This window comes from Schistocerca americana, chromosome 11, assembly GCF_021461395.2.
Source record: "Schistocerca americana isolate TAMUIC-IGC-003095 chromosome 11, iqSchAmer2.1, whole genome shotgun sequence".
Classification (NCBI taxonomy): domain Eukaryota; kingdom Metazoa; phylum Arthropoda; class Insecta; order Orthoptera; family Acrididae; genus Schistocerca; species Schistocerca americana.
Window position 1 is genome coordinate 37364356 of NC_060129.1, and position 21162 is coordinate 37385517.

At 39.0% G+C, this 21162-nt stretch overlaps 1 protein-coding gene across 1 annotated transcript in view; it reads left to right on the top strand.

Moving 5' to 3' along the window:
* The window catches only part of LOC124554032 (putative zinc finger protein 66), a 105531-nt gene that overhangs the window by 61320 nt on the left and 23049 nt on the right, over positions 1–21162 (top strand). Inside the window, exon 7 of the mRNA XM_047128066.1 lies at positions 16365–16402. Coding sequence (XP_046984022.1) covers positions 16365–16402 — 38 coding nt within the window. The remainder of the gene's footprint in view (positions 1–16364; positions 16403–21162) is intronic.

Here is a 21162-nt window from a genome sequence, read left to right on the forward strand (position 1 = left end):
GTCATATCAAATGATGACAGGTCTCTGATTCAGGATCTCAGTTTGAGTTTCTCAAAGGAAGAGTAAATCTTCGAAAGAATGTCTGTGCCACATTCTCAGTCTGTGCAGAATGTAATGATTCTTTATGATCGCAGCTTCAGATGAGATACAAATGCACAACATAAAATTTAGTCAGTTGTCATGAAAAAGCAGAGAGCCTACAAACTGCTAAAAAAGCAACACAGAAATGGTTACAAAGGAACAACAATATATATGTTACATGTGTGGACCTACAACAGGTTCTACTTTGTCATACATTGGCACATTCCATGGTATTCTGCCATAGACAGCTACCGTCATATAATTTCATGGTTCATGACTATGGTGCTTAACTAACACGGTAAATTTAGGGGTTGGATCTGGTGCAAGGTATGGTTCAGCCAAAATAGTTTCCTGTCCGATTAAGTTTGTGATGCTTGAAGAAGGTATGTAACACAAACTAATTATATGGTCTGACCACCATGTTGGGCAGAACGAGAACTGGAGAATTTTAACACTGTATTTCTATCTGGTCAACTGCAAGTACTGTGTAGAAATACATAAAAAGTTTTTATGTTCGAGTCATAGTTTCCTACATTGTGACAGGAACTTCGCAATGATTGAGGAAAGGAAGTGTCAAAAGTTATGGCTCCTTTAGAATGGAAGCATGTCATTGCTTAAGCCTCTGTAGAGCCTTCAAAGTTGACCATTCAGGAGATGATGGAAGATTTCAAGGGAATAGGATCCGTTTAGCTGGTTCTCAAAATGCCACCTACTTTGAAAATTATTGCTGTGCTCTGGTTGAAGCTATGCAGTGATGATCCTCAAGACATAAGTGTGTTTCATCCATGTGAAAGACATTGTATTGTGAAACATAGTTTTGAATATGAAGTAAAAGACATTCTGTTGCATTTTGGTTTTTGGTTGCTCTACCATGGGGTACTGAAACTTGTAAGAAGAAGAAAGAAAGGCAGTCTGTTGGATGTGACGAAATACAGGGAACCAAAATCCAGGAATTTTATGAAAATATTCATTGTGCCAACTGAGTGTAATGTGCCAGCTTTGGGTCTCACCTTGATAATAAACTCATCTTTTATTACTTTTTTAAGACCAAAGTAATCAGTTTACAATAAATATTAGTCTGTGTCTTGCTATAATTTTTTTTATTTAAAACTTTGAGATTGTAGGCAACCTTATCATTATAGTGGAGTGTGATATACAGTAATGCTGTATATCAATTGCTGTACACTGTTTTTCCATTTTAATAATTATTTATTTTCTAAAACCTATCTTTAGTGCAATATTAAAAAGCACAACCATTTTCAACAGTCTGCATTTGCAAACAATAAATATCTGCTATTACATTATTATTAACGGTTTTTGTCGATTTCCTAAAATCTGGGAAATGTGCCATATAGCATTATTCATGGACGTGCTTCATTTTGCTATGATTATGTGCATCTATCAGGTGACACTAATTGAGAATATGATTGATTGGTGCCTTCTTCCAATCACTAGGAAACTTCAATGGGCTCAGACGTTTGATATGCTGCTGTTGGAGAAGGAACAAGTTCAGTGTAATATGAGCAGTATACAGCCATCTCATATTGTCCAGGTGCCTTTTTTCTATTAGTGGTTACACAGTATAAATTGAACAGAAATTGATTATCTCAAAATCTGTCGTTTTGATGTTGATGTGGTACTGAAAGGAGTAACTCCATTACAATATCCCATAATGAAATACATTTGAAAGAGCAAATTGAATGTTTTGGCCTTGTGTGTCATCTTCAGTTTGTGTGCCAATCACTGATGGTGATTTCAGTCCAGCTACTGACAATGTGAGATGACACCTTACTGTGAAAATTCCATCAAGATGTGTAATGTTAATATTCTGAAATTGGTCTTATGATGTATTGAGTTTCAGGGTAGTGTACAAAGCTGATTTCGGAATGTCTCTCTACAGTCCCATGAATGGGTGAAGGCCATCTACCACTGAGCATCTACCCTGTCAAAACCACCAGCTGTCTACAGTAGATTTTGTCAGTCAAGCAACATTGAAAAGTATGAAGTTAAGCATATATTGCAATAGTTAATGTATACTTAAACAAGTTCTTCAAATGAATTTAATGCAGTGAAAACTAAATAATAACTAAATGTAAACACAGTGGCAAAGTTAAGTTGAATGGTTTATAATGTCAATGTAAGACACAAAAGTAGAAATGGCCAGACTTTAAATCATGAAATTGAATTATATAGGATCACATAGCAAGGTTGAACACTTCAGATTGAAGATAATGCAGTTCAATTATGTGAATAATTACGGATATTTGACAGATTCCCCAGTTACATAAGATAATGTGAAATCAGAACTAAAATCTAAGTTCCAACTGAGTGTTAATCATCAGTGATGCCGTGGCACTGTCAGTCGAAGTTCAGTACAAAACAGAACTATCAGTTGCGCAAAGTGAAAGTTCAGCAGTCACAAAAATGTACAACAATTGAATGTAATGAGAAAATGCCAAAATCCTCACGTATTGCTCAGAGTCTTATCATCCATGCAATTTTAGAGAGCTGAAATGGCACAACTGGTTGGCTGTCCAGAGACTTCTGTTCAACTACTGTATGCAGACTTAACAGTAACAGTTCACTGGCCCAGACCATGTGAGAAACACAGATACATTATCAAAGACTATGAGGCACAGCAGCACTGCTTATTTAAAACCTCAAGAAACCATACCATGCTAGTCATTTTCAAAACATCTTAAAAAGTTAATTAAAATAAGTGATTGAAAGTACATGGTTTTTACTGCAACTAATGCAACTTGAAATAAGCACCTTCCCATACTGGTCACTTTGGAAGCTTACCAAACATTCTAAGATAAATATTACGTTAAATATCAGTGAAAACATGATAAACTGCCATCATATGCAACTGTTAATGCAACTGTTAAATTAAGTCAATACAAGGAAATATTTATATAGAAACAAGTTAGTCATATCAGATGAAATCATAATTTCCTACTCATTTACATGGTGCTTTAGGTTACTATGTAGCACATACCAAGTTTGAATTACAACCAATTGAACTGGACCCATCTTGATCACACTGCATAATAGTTAATTTGTCAAAAATGCCTGAACACAAATTCACTAAGGATGATGGATTTAATTTGATTTTGGCAGAGAAGCTGAGACACTGCCCGCACCGAAACAGTTTATTGTGCAGTATTGCTCCCTGTATATCTAGTAAAGCCAACCAGTGCCCTTAGATAGTGCAAGGCGTCTCCCTACCATTTCTTTGTTAGACACAATTTCTTCACTTCTAGTTACACTGAAAATTCTGTCTCTCTTGCTCTCCAGTGCCATGCATTGGAAATAGGTGTGATGCAATTTCTTCACTCTCATCACAGATGCTACATTTATGGTCTTCAGTTATACCCGTTGTATGTAGGTGTTTTTTGAAATTCCCATGGCTGATCATCAGTCCAACTATGAGTTTAATCTCTTTCCTGTTCAAGCCCAGGATTACAGAGCTTCTTTTAAAACACTGCTTTGGCATCATTACCTTACCATGTTTTTGCTTAGAGATCTTGGTCCAGTATTCTATGTGCTGTCTTCTAAGCCAGTTCCATAGTTCTAGTTTGATCATAGCCTTGGTGATTGTCGGGACAGATTCCGGTCCAATGAATGGAGTCTTTGGCCCCCATCCTGGCCAACCTGTTGGCTTGTTCTTTGCCACCAATCCCTGAGTGACCAGGGACCCACATTAAGTTTACGCTATTGCTTCCCCTAGCTCCACCAGAACCCTGTGACATTCTGCTATAATCTTATATCTCTTGCAGGAGCTGCCAATGATTTCAGGGCTACCTGGCTGTCTGAATAGAAGTAGATGCTATGGTCCTTGTAGCACCTACATATATTCTCCTCCACATACGCTCTGATTGCAGTAATTTCAGGTTGGAATACAGAGGCCAGTTTTCCTAGAGAGATGATGCCCTCCAGTCTTTGCCGAAACCTGTACAACCCAGCCCCAGCGCCTTGGTCTGATTTCGACCCATCAGTAAACCAGACAATGTCCACTGTATCGTGTCAAACTGTTTTGCCATTGCTCCCTGCTTCCAATTACTATATTGTGTAAGGCTTGTTGAAGCAGTTGGGAGTTGTTATAAACACTACTGGCCGATAAAATTGCTACACCACGAAGATGACGTGCTACAGATGCGAAATTTAACCGACAGGAAGAAGATGCTATGATATGCAAATGATTAGCTTTTCAGAGCATTCACACAAGGTTGGCGCCGGTGGCAACACCTACAATGTGCTGACATGAGGAAAGTTTCCAACCGATTTCTCATACATAGACAGCAGCTGGCCGGCGTTGCCTGGTGAAATGTTGTTGAGATGTCTCGTGTAAGGAGGAGAAATGCATACCATCACGTTTCCGACTTTGATAAAGGTCAGATTGTAGCCTATCGCGATTGCGGCTTATCTTATCGCAACATTGCTGCTCAGGTTGGTCGAGATCCAATGACTGTTAGCACAATATGGAATCGGTGGGGTCAGGAGGGTAATACGGAACGCCGTGCTGGATCTCGATGGCCTTGTATCACTAGCAGTCGAGATGACAGGCATCTCATCAACATGGCTGTAACGGATCGTGCAGCAATGTCTCGATCCCTGAGTCAACACATGGGGATGTTTGCAAGACAACAACCATCTGCACGAACAGTTCGATGACGTTTGCAGCAGCATGGACTATCAGCTCGGAGACCATGGCTGTGGTTACCCTTGACACTGCATCACAGACAGGAGCGCCTGCAATGGTGTACTCAACGACAAACCTTTGTGCACGAATGGCAAAACATAATTTTTTTGGATGAATCCAGGTTCTGTTTACAGCATCATGATGGTCACATTCGTGTTTGGCGACATTGCAGTGAGCGCATGTTGGAAGCGTGTATTGGGCGTGATGGTATGGGGTGCCATTGGTTACACGTTTCGGTCACCTCTTGTTCGCATTGGCGGCACTTTGAACAGTGGACGTTACATTTCAGATGTGTTACGGCCCCTGGCTCTACCCCTCATTCGATCCCTGGGAAACCCTACATTTCAGCAGGATAATGCACGACCACATGTCTGGATACAGAAAATGTTCGACTGCTGCCCTAGCCAGCACATTCTCCAGATCTCTCACCAATTGAAAACATCTGGTCAATGGTGGCCGAGCAACCGGCTCATCACAACACGCCAGTGAATTCTATTGATAAACTGTGGTACCATGTTGAAGCTTCATGGGCATCTGTACCTGTACATGCCATACAAGCTCTCTTTGACTCAATGCCCAGGTGTATCAAGGCCGTGGTTACGGCCAGAGGTGGTCGGTCTGGGTGCTGATTTCTCAGGATCTATGCACTCAAATTGCGTGAACATGTAGTCAAATGTCAGTTCTAGTATAATATATTTGTGCAATGAATATCCGTTTATTATCTGCATTTCTTCTTGTTGTAGCAATTTTAATGGCCAGTAGTGTAGTCGGGTGGCATTTCCTGAGCCATTCCTATATTTGCATCACTGTTTTAGTGTGTGTGTGTGTGTGTGTGTGTGTGTGTGTGTGTGTGTGTGTGTGTGTGTGTGTGTGTGTGTGTGTATCTAGATATCCTAATGCAATCCAGTTTTTACCAGTTTTGAGTGTGTATGCACCAGCTGCTGCCTTCATCTTAACCCAAAGATGTAGTGGAGGCATGTCCAGCATGGCTTACGTCCCAGCGATTGGTGTGCTATTAATTCTGCCTGTTACGGCGAAGCAGGTCAGTCTCTGCACCTTAGCAAGCTCCTTAGCTGCAACCTGCTGTTGTACCATCTTCCACGACAATACGGCCCCATAGGAGATCCTAAGTCTAACCACTGTGGTGTGTGTCCAGTGCATAACTCAGAATCTTAGGCCCCAGTTTTTGTCACAAGCCCTTCTGGTACTCACTAGATTACAATTCGCCTTGGAGCACATGCTCTTAATGTGAGGGGTCTGTGATAGTTTCTCATCTAAGATTACCCCTAGATATTTCACTATCCCCTTCGCAGGTAGAGTGTCATCGAAAAGCTTTCGATTCCAACTTTAGTGTTGGATGTGTTTCTTCGTGATTGATACCACAACAGTCTTGTTAGGATTAACGTTTAGGTTCTATTTAATGTACCAGTCTTGCACATTGTCCAATGCATCTTGTGCCATATTCCTAACTGTATCAGTAAGTTTGCCAGGTATTACTAAGACAAGTTCATCTGCGTATCCTTGGCAAAAGCATTGCCTGGAATTTAGTTTCTCAATGAGTTCATTCACCACTAGATTCCACAATAAAGTGGACAAAACTCCTCCTTGTGGACAACCTCTAGTGGTGTTAATTACCATTTTTTCATTCATCATGAGGCCTCTACCCTCCTTCCACTAAGCATGGCCCTAGTCCACCTACATATAGTGGTCACTAGGTCATCCACCTTTGTTGCCCTAACCATGGAATCGAAGGTTGTGTTACTAAAAGCCCCCTCGATGCCCAGGAAGATGCAGAGGGCTATTTCTTGAAAGCAAAGTCCTTTCTCCACCCTCCCAACAAGAAGATGGAGAGCTGTCTCACTTGATATACCTGGTTGTGTGTGTTGGGGTTTGAATGCAGAGGAGCTCTAGTTAGCCTCCTCTCCCCAACATGTACATTAACCAGACTGATTGGTCTCATATCCTTGGCCTTCGAATGATCAATTCCCCTGGCTTTGGAATAAAGACAACCTTCACTGCCCTCCAGGCATTGGGAATGGCTCCCCCTGCTAGGCTAACCCTGAACAACCTGCACAGGACTCTTACAAGATTCTCTCCTACTTGTTTCAAGAGAGCTGGGAAGATTCAATCTGAGCCATGTGACTTGACCCATTAGGATGTTCCCACCGCCCACTGGATTTTACTGAGCTTGCCACACTCTCAGTCCTCTCTTTGAGTGCCTGAGAACTATTGTCTTCCAGGGGTTGCATTCTGGTCTATGTTATCCACCAGAGCATATTGAGGAAAATTACTTTTGAGGAGCAGTTCTAGTGTCTCATCTGCTGTCTTTATATATTCCCCATCTTCCTTCCTCAATGTACCTCCTGGATTAGTTGGTACTCTAGTGAGTATTTTGTGAAGCCTGGCTTGAGATAAGCACTTTCCCATGCTGGTCACTTTAGAACCTTATGAAACATTCTAAGATAAATATTACAGTAAATATCGGTGAAAACATTATAAACTGCCACCATATGCAACTTTTACAGTAAATAAATACAAGGAAATATTTCTGTATAAACAAATGCGTCATATCAGGTGAGATTGTAATTTCCTGCTCATCTACATGGTGCTTTAGGCTACTATATAGCACATACCAAGTTTGAATTACAACCAGTTGAACTGGACATGTCTTGAACACACTGCATAATAGTTAATTTGTCAAACTATCTAACACACATTCACTAAGGATAAAGATAATGGTGTAGTGTAAAATATGCTGTCTTTTGGTGTGTGGAATTGTGCAGTATATTTAGTTCTGGTCAAATTAATTGAGTAGTTTTAGTCAAATTGTAATACCCTGGATCCAGTTGAGTTCCAGATCAACTATGTATTCACTTTACAGTTTGATGTATTGTTTATGCTTTTGGCATTTTTGGCTTACTAGTAGTACAATTTAGTGGTATTGTAATCAGTGTTTATAAGAATTAATTAATGAAAAACTATACAGTGCTATATTTAACTCCTGAAGTTGAGATGCATAGTTTGATATAACACTGTTGAATTCAATTTTAGTGTTTTTCTATGTAATAGTTGTGAATAATATTTTGTAGCTGGAAAGTGACAAATTTGCAGTTGGCTATGCATCTGATTTTTCGACAGATCTGTCAGCAGAGTTAGCATATTTGATTTGTTAAATCCTTTGTTTATTGCTGTCATTCAATTATTTTGGCCGCATTTATCTTTTTTTTTCTTTTTTTTTGTCAATGAGTTTGAGTATGTTTAAATGTGTGACAAAAATTCTACTTGCCATCATAGCACTGATCTTGGAAAAGTCCTAAAATTGCTCATAGATACTAGTGCAAAAGTTATATGAATGTGAATTTAAATACTCCCTCATAGTTGTCAGATTTTTCTCACAGGAAAGTAATCCCAATGGATAGTAGGTCATGGGCATTTCTCTTGGCTTAGGAGGAACATAGTTCACCAGAGCAAAATATTAAATGCATAGATGTTAGTGTTTCAGTGTTAAATGGGAAATGTTCAGTGTCAATCAATCCTGTGCATTTGATGTTAGATTCACATTGCTATCTCACTTGTTGTATTTGAAAGTTTGAATGTATAACAAATTTTCAGTTACCTTAATTATTTGTTCAAATTAATTTCCAGTGGTGCTTACAAAGATTTGATACCATATTTGTTTCTTAAAAAAAAATTGCCTCCAAAATTTAGGTGTGTTATACTCAAATTTAATATAACAAGTCCAGTGTTTGAGTCAAAATTCCCGGTTTCCTTAAAAATGGCCATATATTCAATGCTGCAGGAAATCTATTTCTATCTAACAACATTGGGTTCAATTGGCAGCAGCAGTGCACCAGCGCAACGAACGTATTACAGGGATTCACAAGCTTGCTAACAGTGTCTCCCTCATGCCCCACAATAACAAACCCAGAGCACTGTCTAGCCCGTGATGTGTCATTGCTGTCCACAGTGCCAGCGAACTTGAATTGAAAGGATTTGTGTTATTGGAAACAGAAGAATATTCTCTATAGTAGCTAGTTTCACAATGGAAAAAATGAAAGGTATTCATTTGATGCAGGCTATAAATAGTAAGTAATATCATATGCTGAACAATGTGGAAACAGATCAGCTGAGCAGCATTTCAGTCCTCCAGCAACAGAAAAAACACTTGCTATTGGCAGGCTAGTAACAGAGAACTGAAAAACATGAGGAAGGTTAAATGTGCAAATAGAGGGCTGAATACAAAATGGTCGAAACTAAAAGACGATGTATTGAAATGGATTCAAGCACACCATCTAAATGATATTTCAATTACTACAAAAATGACTCAAATACATGCTTGTAGGCTAGTGCTGCAGTGGAACTTAACAGATATTAAGGGTGAAAATGTTTGTTGCTACAGGTTTATGAAGCGTCATGGACTTAGCATGCAAACCAAGACCTAAACATCTCATAAAATGCCATAAGAGTATGAAGAGAGAGTATTATCGTTCTGTCACATTATTATACAACATTGAAAGAAAACTAATGTGGAACTAATTTTAATAGTGAATAGAGACTTGATGTGCCAAGTAACAAAATTTTTACCATGAAATGTGATAAAACAGTAACTATAAAAACAGTGAACATGACAAAAATGCACTACACTGATGTTCTTTCGTGTTGTGTTGATGGTACTAAACTTAATCCAAGGACCATTTTCAAGTGCTGAACGATGTCGAAACCTGAAATACTACCAGGTGTTGTTAGCATACGTGACAAGGGTTGGATGAATGAGGCTGGTATGATATTATGGATTAACATTGTGTTGAAGCGAAGGAAAGTCATTTCACTGAAGAAGAGTTCTCTTCTTGTGCTAGATCACTTTAGTAGTAATTTATGAAATTCCGTGAAAGAGAAATTGAGACAGTTAAATACAGAACTTGCTGTTGTTGCAGGACGACTTGCTACACAATTGCAACTTCTTGATGTCTTGACAAATACACTAGACTGAGGAGCCAAAGAAGCTGGTACACCTGCCTAATATCGTGTAAGGCCCCAGTGAGCATGCAGAAGTGCCGCAACACGACATGGCATGGACTTGGCTAATGTCTGAAGTAGTGCTGGGGGAGGATTGATACCCTGAATCTTGCAGGGCTGATAAATCAGAAAGAATATAAGGGAGTGGAGATCTTTTCTGAAGAGCTTGTTGCAAGACATCGCAGATATGCTCAATAATGTGGTCCTTTGGCTCCAAATGGCCATATCAGTGATGTTTTGCTGAATGGTTTGCACACTGAAACTTTTTGATGGCCCAACATTGAAACCTGGAGCAAGGATTTCACTTCCATCACGTTGAATGATTTTCTTCATTTGTTCTTCGTCTCGTTCCTGCAGTATCTTTTTCTGGCCACAGCGATGTCAGATACTTTATATTTTAATGGATTCCTGATATTCACGGTACACTCGTGAAATGGTCATATGGGAAGATCACCACTTCATTGCTACCTTAGAAATGTTGTGTCCCATCCTCATGCTCTGGCTATAACACCACATTCAGACTTGATTAAATCTTAATTATCTGCCATTGTTGCAGCAGTAAGTGATACAACAGCTACATCCTGCACTTGTTGTCTTATATAGGCATTGCCGACCGCAGTGTCATATTCTGCTTGTTTACATATATCTATCTTTGAATATGCATGCTTATACCAGTTTCCATGGCATTTCAGTGTATTTAAATTGTATATGGAAGAAGATTGGAACAAATGGATGATACATTAAGCCCAACATGAATTCATGACAAAGGGAGTTCTAAAATGATCTCCAAACAAGCAACCATGTCAGTCAATAAAGCAGTTGTGATGTAGGGTGAGAGAAACCATCATTGTTAAGTCTATCAATGGGTCAGCGTAAATAATGCTCTTAATGGTAGAGAAGACCATCTTATATATAAAGATGACAATGATGCTAAGGAAAGTGGAAAGTTCCAATAATGAATTTCAGTGATTTTAAAGCTCATTTTGGTTTTATAAGCTAAAATATTTTTTAGCTGACTTTGCAACGTAATAAAAAATGGTAAAAATATACTTTTCTTAAATATTGCTTGAACATTATGGTGCACCTTACAGTCTGTAAAATATGGCAGTTGTTTTCTTGGAATGCACTTTGATTTGATCTGATGAGCTCACATCAAACAATGTACTTAAGGATTGTTGCTGCTGTCCCGAGGGTCATCAGATTGCGTTTAGTGGTATGCAGAACAAAACAGTATTTGTACTCTGCCACTGTTGTTTACTATCTACTTCTTTCATCTCACCGTGTGTGTAAACACAGTCCTATTACAGTGGCACCCAAAAATGTTTTATAGAAAGCATTAATTACAATTGCATAAACATAAGAGTGTAACAGAAAAAGCTGCCATTGGGTAATTGGAAAATATGAAATTGTGATCTATTTAGTACAAGTTTAAACAAGGTTATGTTGCATCAAGAGACAAGTAATTCTTTTGACTCAAAAGTATACTGTAGGTCTAAGTATATAAGAATAAAACTATTTTGGGATCTGAAGAACAAATCAGTATTTGATGCATACGGAGGGGCTTTGATCACAGCTGCACATGAATTTGGCATTGAATCCACAAGCTTCTGTAACAGGTCAATTGGGAGTTCAGACCATGGGGCCAGTAAGATACCAGCAAATTGATTTAAGTAGCTTCTACCATGAACACATAAAGTCAGCACGTATCAGAGGTGTTCAGTTGGATTTAGATCCAGGCTCCAGCTTAGGCACTCAAAAAAATTTCAGATTTTGGTCTGAAAAAAATTAGAAAATAGACAGAGGTGTGTTTCGAATTGTTGACCTCCTGAAAGAGCCAGTTATGTGACATATTCTGTCTCCTACAAGGAATCATATTCTTTCTTAAAATGTGTCTGTACAGGAAACATCCCCACATCATGACACTTCAACCACCATGCTTAGTGATCTATGCCTGATCCATGTTTTGTCCCTTCATTTTTTTTTGTAATGTATACAGGGTGAGTAACTTGTCACCTCGAATAATTCTGAAATTATGAGAGTAGCTGAAAAGTTTGTGGGACAAACGTTGCATGGGACAATGGGGGGCCACAATATGACATTGGTGTTGTGTTGCTAGATTGGGTCGCATCAGAGATATGAAGGTCAACCTTTTTTTTTTTAATGGAATGCTATAGTTTGGTACTTATTTGCTAATAGTGGCTATTGAGACAAATCCAATGATGTGCAACAATAAGGTCTTTGAAGGTCAGAAAGGTGGCTTGAATGTCCATAATGTCCATTTACATTAGGTCTGTTATTGGAAGTAATACCCTTAGAAACAAGGAACAGAATGTGGTATCAACACGATGGGTGTCCGGCACATTTTTTGCTGACGGCTAGAAATGAGCTGCAGAGACAGTTCCCAAATCATTGGATTGGACGCAGAGGTGATGTGCCATGGCCAGCTGGTTCACCAGACTTGATGCCTCTGGATTATTCCTTGTGGGTATTCGTAAAATACATTGTTTATAAAGATGTACCAAGTACACCTGAAGATACGCGAGAGAGAATTGTCAGAGGATGTGCTTCGATAAGTGCCAATGTAATAAGGAATACCATCCAGTCCATGATATGAAGATTGCAGCACTACATTCATACCAATGATCATCACTTCGAACACCATCTGTAAATGGACGTTTATGCCACCTTTATGACCTTTGTTGACCTTCAAAGACCTTACTGTTACACATCATTGGATTCGTATCTATAGCTGCTATCAGAAAGTATGTAGCAAACTACAGCATCCCATTTAAAAAAGAAAGTTGACCTTTATATTTCTGAAGCAACTAAGAACCAACGTCATATTATGGCCCCCGTTGTATCTTGCAACTTTTGTCCCACAAACTTCTCAACTCCTACCATACTTTAAGAGTTATTCTTGATGGCAATAGTTAGTGACTCACCCTGCATACTGGACACCATCAGAAAATAAATACATTAAATTAATTTTTGTCACCCCATAAAACCTTAGACTTATTGTTGGCATTCCAAGTTTGGGGTTTCCTTACAAACTCTATCCTGTCCCTATTTTTTGATTTTATGGATGGGTTTGTGTCATTTATCATGTAAATCACCTGTTACTAAGTAACTTTTTGCAGTAGATGTGTGTCGGCTTAGTCCATTATGTTGCTTCAGGTCATCCCTGATTTGTTGAGGTGTTTCTCTTGGAGCAGCAGCTGATCGTTTACAAATCATTCTGTCCTTCCTCCTCACTTTTCAGGGATGACCTCACCGTGGCTAATTGATTACTGTTGTTTTCTGTTTTTGCCATTGACTGTGAACACTTGTTGGTGGTTGTGATATGCGATAGTCTCTAGCAGTGCTAGTCTGCTACCTCCCAGTCTTGAAGACATGCAAAACAGCTTGTCTCACATTAAGGAAGTGTTCTGTTTTGCTATACTTCTAGTTCTCTACAAGTAAAAAATCACTGAGTGAATACCTGAGTCATAGTAGTTAATGAACACCATACCATTAAGGCAAGTTACTTACTTTTGAGCTAAAGGAATATATACTTATATTGTTGTTGTATGATATTGCTTGTTCACTAGATATGTAACCACAGCAGTGTGCAGATCTTGATGGAGTGACAGCATACCAACACAACCGCAAAATACTTCTGAGCACTGCTGTAGCCTAACGAAACACTTCAAATACTGTTATCTGCATATTTGCAGTGCTCACTGTAACTTGTTTGCAGCACATATACAGTCGCTATGCTTTTACTGAGGAGGTACTGCAAATGTGGAACAATTTCTTTTTCCTGCTCAATTACAGGCCACCTAAGATTTTACATTTATTTATACTAATTCTTCATCTGTACACATTTTTCTTTCCACGCATCTGACGTCCAATTTGTATCTTGTCTTTTTGGAACTGTTTTGCTGTGGAGAATTTACAAACTCAGTTCTGTTTCTGTATTTGGGTTGGTTTTAAATATCTTTCTTATTTATACAAGTTTCTTGTAGGTCTTTGTGCACTCCTGTAAGCCAATGAGGGTTTCTTTTTTTTATGGTTTCAGTACTGCTGCACAGTTTTTGTTTCCAGTATGCTAATACTCATTAGCCTTCTTTGCCAAATTTTGTCTCCAGTTACTTTCCTACATATTTATCTATACTTCTGTATTGTTTCTGAATTTAAATGTTTGTGCTGGTGTTCTGTTTCCTAATATATTTACTTTTTTCGTAATTTTCGCTATTTTTGTTGATTCTAAAATTAGTATTTGTGATACAGGTGTGTATTCTGGCCAAATGACTGCCTTGCAATTTGGAGGTTCTGCAATTTTGGAGAATGAATTTTTACTATAAAAATCTTCTGTTAACTGAAATGCAAAGTCAATCTTTCATAGTCTTCCTCTTGTGGTTCCATTTTCCCCACAATTTGGCTACATGACTTCTCATAGATCCTTAAATTTGTCTTCCCCTGATCCTCCCACACTTCGTATTTGATTGGGATGTTGCAGTCCTGTTGTTACCCATTATTGCTTCACTGCTTCTTGTCGGAAGAGATGAGTAGTCATGCTTAGCCTACTGTTTTTCTTTCTCTCTGTTCTGTGCTTTCTCTACACTGTCAGTATTGCTAAATTATCTGCAAAAGTCAGAAAGACAATTTTGACATTATCCATTTTTTAACCAAGTAGTATTCAACTTCTGGTATTAGATTCTGACAACTGCTCCATGTGTTCAATGTTCACTTTTCTAGTATTATCTGAAAGAAGAATGGATTTAGTCCATTGCCTTGACTAAAGTCTGTTCATAACTCCAATGAGGCAGTAGTTCTTTCAAGAGAACTTGTGTTGTCTTCTGTATTTCAGATTCTTTAAGAATTTTGAATAAAAGCAGTCTTGCTTTGTAGTCATAAGCCTTCTAAAATTTTGCAGATGTATTCCAATAATATTTTGCTCCTTTAGTCCTTTATCATTCTGCCCTTCACAGGACCATCCTGCCCTAAGCCATCTCTGATATATCTTGTATTTTAGGATTTCTGCTGTTGTTTCCTACTTGAACTTTTCATAGAATTTCTTTGGATGTTATGTGAACATGGTTATCGGTTATTCTAGGCCAGGTATCTTACTTTTATTATTCAGTGATAATGGTTAATGTCAACTGGTGTGTGTCTCACTCTGAAATTCATTATCTTTTTAGAATTGTACTTTGTTGTTGGCACATAAGCTGTCTGATGTTCTCAAATCATATTATTGTTGACCTCATATCTTTTTAATGGTGTATGCTAAATGTCTTTTTCTTACCATTTTTCCTTTTTTCTTACATCCACAGTCAGGCAGACATTCATAAAGAAAAACATTTTCTCCCATGACTGTTATGGAATGTACTTATTCAAAATTAATTTGGCAGCTGTACGATTCTCAGGTGGTAGCTCAGTGTGAGGTCTGAATCCTTTACAATTCCTTTTCAGGTAATACGTTCCTTGTGTTAACCATGTTTACAGATTCCATATTCATTACAAGATGGGAGTCTTCATAATCTGTATGCCTAGACCATGGTAGTACTTCATGTACTAATTTATATTAAAGTCATGTCATACTGCATGTCTTAATATCCACTCCCCAAACACTAGGCATGACATTTAATAACTTTGACTTAGTTCATAGTAAGCTGTCACTTGAGTATGGCATAAGTCAAAATTCCAGTTGTGAATAAATACATTTAATAGCAGTTTAGGCAGAAAATGTACTCATTACCATTCTGTACCAGTCTGGAGATAAAAGTTTAATAATATTTGTATGTTTTCCTCTGGAACTTCATCAGATGCTTCTCAACATTGTTCTGAGGACTGTTTTACCTTCTTCATTGTTATTGTTATCCTGATATATTGGTGCATGTTCATTAATTATTATGTACGTCTAATCTAAATATTGAATTATTACAGGGAGAGACTTTTTCTGGAGGTAATGAAAAATTTGGTACCGTTTGCAACATAATTACCATTTATGAATGTAGAGCCTAGTTCTGGAATAGTTTCGCGAATTTCTTCCCTATGTTCTCTGTGCAGAATCTACAGTTCTCTGAATGTGATATTTCTTCATCTGTGAATGTGTTATTTTGTAATGCCAATTTTAACTTGTTATCCATTTACAATGTTTGAAACTATTTTGAGTTTGCCAATAGTGTCACTTATTATGATGGATTCATCTGTCACTGAATGGCAGTTTTCATAATGGAAAGAAAGTGAAGGAAAATTTTACACAAGGCGTAAATGCATGACAGATTAAAGATGTTTTTGTTTACTTTCCTGTGTGAAGTGTCTAGTAGGAAGTATGGCTACAGCCAAATTACTGGCTTCTGTAGTTATTTACAGTACTAAAGACAGTGAGAAAATGGATAGCAAATTCTTACTAACGTTCTGTTTTGTTAACTGTCACAGTTTATCATGTCCTCTTTAATGATATTTTCAAGCCTAACATAGGGCAATTTGTGGACCAATCACATGTTGGTGGGCGTTAATAGAAATCTATTTATTTACTGTCTCATCATTTGTAAATCACTGGCCATTTCTTCAAATATTTCAGGTGGAAACCTCAACAAGATACGCATCTGATAGTGCAAGGTATGTTTTCATAATTCACTGCAGAACTTTTTGAGAAGTACAAATTTTTATTTATTAATTGTGAAAGTACTTCAGATATAAAACACACTACTGTAATTATTCATTAATGCTGTTTTGCAACAACCATTATGTGACTATTCCTAGATAAATACAGCAAACGTCTGATAGTCATACAGGAAAGTAAAAGTTCAGGTGCCATATCCGCAGCTGTATTGTGCTTAATGCTGAACGTCACATGAAAATCACTTAAATTCAACAGATTCATCTTGATGGGCACAAGTAAATGTCATACTGCAGTAGAACAAGTAAGAAAAAAGTGTTACTGGTTATATATCCAAAAGTTGGAGCTGATTCCCAGCCTTTCAGATTAATGAATATAGAGGTGAACACCTATTTCAATGCAGTGCCACAGTGGTGCACAGGTAACACACAAGCTTGTTATGGTGACAGTTTACAGGCCACCATCAAGAAGAATTGTAAGTAGCTGGTGCCAGTTTCAGTAAGGTTGTGAAGACTTAGCTGGAGAATCCTCATTATCTTCGTTTCTCTTTCGCCCTGGTGTGTTCCCGAAGGCTGCCCCATTCATTAGACACATTACAGGTGACAAGGTAATGGATAATTCCCAGCTCCGGGTCAACAGGTAGGGTTCGCACGTAGTCTCTGGTACAGGCCAGACCCAGAGAGGGGTGACTGCCTAGTCTGTTACCTGCCGAAATGCCAATTGGCTTCTCTGTCAGGTGTTCGGGAGGTGTGACCTGAGGTGTGAACAGTCATTTACGGTGGGTGAATTCCCCCCCCCCCCCCCCCTCCCCCCCTGAAGAGGCCCCCAGTTGGAAGGAGCATGCCATTTGAGATGTTGGCCATCATATGGGATTTTTTTTTTCCAATGACTCAATCACCATCTTAGTGTGTGTCTACTAAATGTAAACAGAATGAGGGTAAAGATTTGAAGGCCCTCCCAGCTGCACGTCAGTCCCTCATGGTATCACGTACCAGAGGTGGTCGGTCCTTCACTATGGTTAATGCGTGCATTATTCCGAAAGGTGTTATTGCAGTTGCATGCCCTGTGAAATCCTGTTCTCATTTATGTAATGCAACTTTACTTCTGAAGAGGTATTGTGGTTTTCAAGCCCAACAGCTGCTTACAGCATCACTCCTCCAGAGTTATCCTGTTTGTGTTGAGGACCATTGTACACCGAACTCTTCACATGGTGTTCTTTACATTCTGATGTTAGATGGCCGCACCCAGGGAGAAATCCACACTTACCTCTCTAATCATGGCTTCACTGCAGCCCTGTTGAGTAATGAAAAAGATGGATGCAAACTTAATGCCCACATGCACTCCTTTTCTACCGTTTTCTTGAGTAGTGTTCGCCTCAAAGATTAAGGCAGGCTATGAAGTCATTCCCCCCCATGAACCATGGACCTTGCCGTTGGTGGGGAGTCTTGCGTGCCTCAACAATACAGATAGCCATACCGTAGGTGCAACCACAATGGAGGGGTATCTGTTGAGAGGCCAGACAAACGTGTGGTTCCTGAAGAGAGGCAGCAGCCTTTTCAGTAGTTGCAGGGGCAACAGTCTGGATAAAAGACTGATCTGGCCCTGTAACACTTACCAAAACAGCCTCGCTGTTTTGGTACTGCGAACGGCAGAAAGCAAGGGGACACTACATTCATAATTTTTCCTGAGGGCATGCAGCTTTACTGTAGATTAAATGATGATGGCGTCCTCTTGGGTAAAATATTCTGGAGGTAAAATAGTCCCCCATTCGGATCTCCGGGCAGGGACTACTCAAGAGGACATCGTTATCGGGAGAAAGAAAACACGGAGCATGGAATGTCAAATCCCTTAATCTGGCAGGTAGGTTAGAAAATTTTAAAAGGGAAATGGATAGGTTAAAGTTAGATATAGTGGGAATTAGTGAAGTTCAGTGGCAGGAAGAACAAGACTTTTGGTCACGTGAATACAGGGTTATAAATACAAAATCAAATAGGGGTAAGGCAGGAGTAGGTTTAATAATGGATAAAAAATAGGAGTGCGGGTAAGCTACTACAAACAGCATAGTGAATGCCAAATTGTGGCAAAGATAGACACGAAGCCCACTCCTACTACAGTAGTACAACTTTATATGCCAACTAGCTCTGCTGATGATGAAGAAATTGATGAAATGTATGATGAGATAAAAGAAATTATTCAGGTAGTGAAGGGAGATAAAAATTTAATAGTCATGGGTGACTGGAATTTGACAGTAGGAAAAGGAAGAGAAGGAAACGTAGTAGGTGAATATGGATTGGGGCTAAGAAATGAAAGAGGAAGCTGCCTGGTAGAATTTTGCATAACTTAATCATAGCTAACACTTGGTTCAAGAATCATGAGAGAAGGTTGTATACACAGAAGAACCCTGCAGGTACTAGGTTTCAGATAGATTATATAATGGTAAGACAGAGATTTAGGAACCAGATTTTAAATTGTAAGACATTTCCAGAGGCAGATGTGGACTCTGGCCACAATCTCTTGGTTATGAACTGTAGATTAAAACTGCAAAAAGGTGGGAATTTAAGGAGATGGGACCTGGATAAACTGACTAAACCAGAGGTTGCACAGAGTTTCAGGGAGAGCATAAGGGAACAATTGACAGGAATGGGGGAAAGAAATACAGTAGAAGAAGAATGGGTAGCTTTGAGGAATGAAATAGTGAAGGCAGCAGAGGATCAAGTAGGTAAAAAGACGAGAGCCAGTAGAAATACATGGGTAACAGAAGAGATACTGAATTTAATTGATGAAAGGAGAAAATACAAAAATGCAGCAAGTGAAGCAGGCAAAAAGGAATACAAATGTCTCAATAATGAGATCGACACGAAGTGCAGAATGGCTAAGCAGGGACTGCTAGAAGACAAATGTAAGGATGTAGAGGCTTATCTCCTGAGGGGTAAGATAGATACTGCCTGCAGGAAAATTAGAGAGACCTTTGGAGAAAAGAGAACCACTCGCATGAATATCAAGAGATCAGATGGAAACCCAGTTCTAAGCAAAGAAGGGAAAGCAGAAAGGTGGAAGGAGTATATAGAGGGTCTATACAGGGATGATGTTCTTGAGGACAATATTATGGAAATGGAAGAGGAGATAGATGAAGATGAAATCGGAGATATGATACTGCGTGAAGAGTTTGACAGAGAACTGAAAGACCTGAGTCGAAACAAGGCTCCGGGAGTAGACAACATTCCATTAGAACTACTGACGGCCTTGGGAGAGCCAGTCCTGACAAAACTCTACCATCTGGTGAGCAAGATGTATGAGACAGGCGAAATTCCCTCACACTTCTAGAAGAATATAATAATTCCAATCCCAAAGAAAGCAGGTGTTGACAGCTGTGAAAATTACTGAACTATCAGTTTAATAAGTCACAGCTGCAAAATACTAACGCGAATTCTTTACAAAAGAATGGAAAAACTGGTAGAAGCTGACCTCGTTGAAGATCAGTTTGGATTCCGTAGAAATGTTGGAACACGTGAGGCAATACTGACCCTACGACTTATCTTAGAAGTAAGATTGAGGAAAGGCAAACCTACGTTTCTAGCATTTGTAGACTTAGAGAAAGCTTTTCACAATGTTGACTGGAATACTCTCTTTCAAATTCTAAAGGTGGGAGGGGTAAAATACAGGGAGCAAAAGGCTATTTACAATTTGTACAGAAAGTAGATGGCAGTTATAAAGAGTCGAGGGACATGAAAGGGAAGCAGGTTGGGATGGGAGTGAGACAGGGTTGTAGCCTATCCCCAATGTTATTCAATCTGTATATTGAGCAAGGAGTAAAGGAAGCAAAAGAAAAGTTCGGAGTAGGTATTAAAATCCATGCAGAAGAAATAAAAACTTTGAGGTTCGCCGATGACATTGTAATTCTGTCAGAGACAGCAAAGGACTTGGAAGAGCAGTTGAACGGAATGGACAGTGTCTTGAAAGGAGGGTATAAGATGAACATCTACAAAAGCAAAACGAGGATAATGGAATGTAGTCGAATTAAGTCGAGTGATGCTGAGGGAATTAGATTAGGAAATGAGACTCTTAAAGTAGTAAAGGAGTTTTGCTGTTTGTGGACCAAAATAACTGATGATGGTTGAAGTAGAGAGAATATAAAATGTATTCTGGCAATGGCAAGGAAAGCGTTTCTGAAGAAGGGAAATTTGTTTACATCGAGTATAGATTTAAATGTCAGGAAGTCGTGTCTGAAAGTATTTGTATGGAGTGTAGCCATGTATGGAAGTGAAACATGGACGATAAATAGTTTAGACAAGAAGAGAATAGAAGCTTTCGAAATGTGCTACAGAAGAATGCTGAAGATTAGATGGGTAGATCACATAACTAATGAGGAGGTATTGCATAGTATTGGGGAGGAGTTTGTGGCACAACTTCACTAGAAGGGGGGATCGGTTGGTAGGACATGTTCTGAGGCATCAAGGGATCACCAATTTAGTACTGGAGGGCAGCATGGAGGGTAAAAATCGTGGAGGGAGACCAAGAGATGAATACACTAAGCAGATTCAGAAGGATGTAGGCTGCACTATGTACTGGGAGACGAAGAGGTTTGCACAGGATAGAGTAGTGTGGAGAGCTGCATCAAACCAGTCTCAGGACTGAAGACCACAATAACAACAACAACAACATGAAGTCATTACAGTCCAACCATATATTCCAAACCAGATGATTGTAGGCACTACAGTCTGGAACGGCGCGACTGCTACGGTCGCAGGTTTGAATCCTG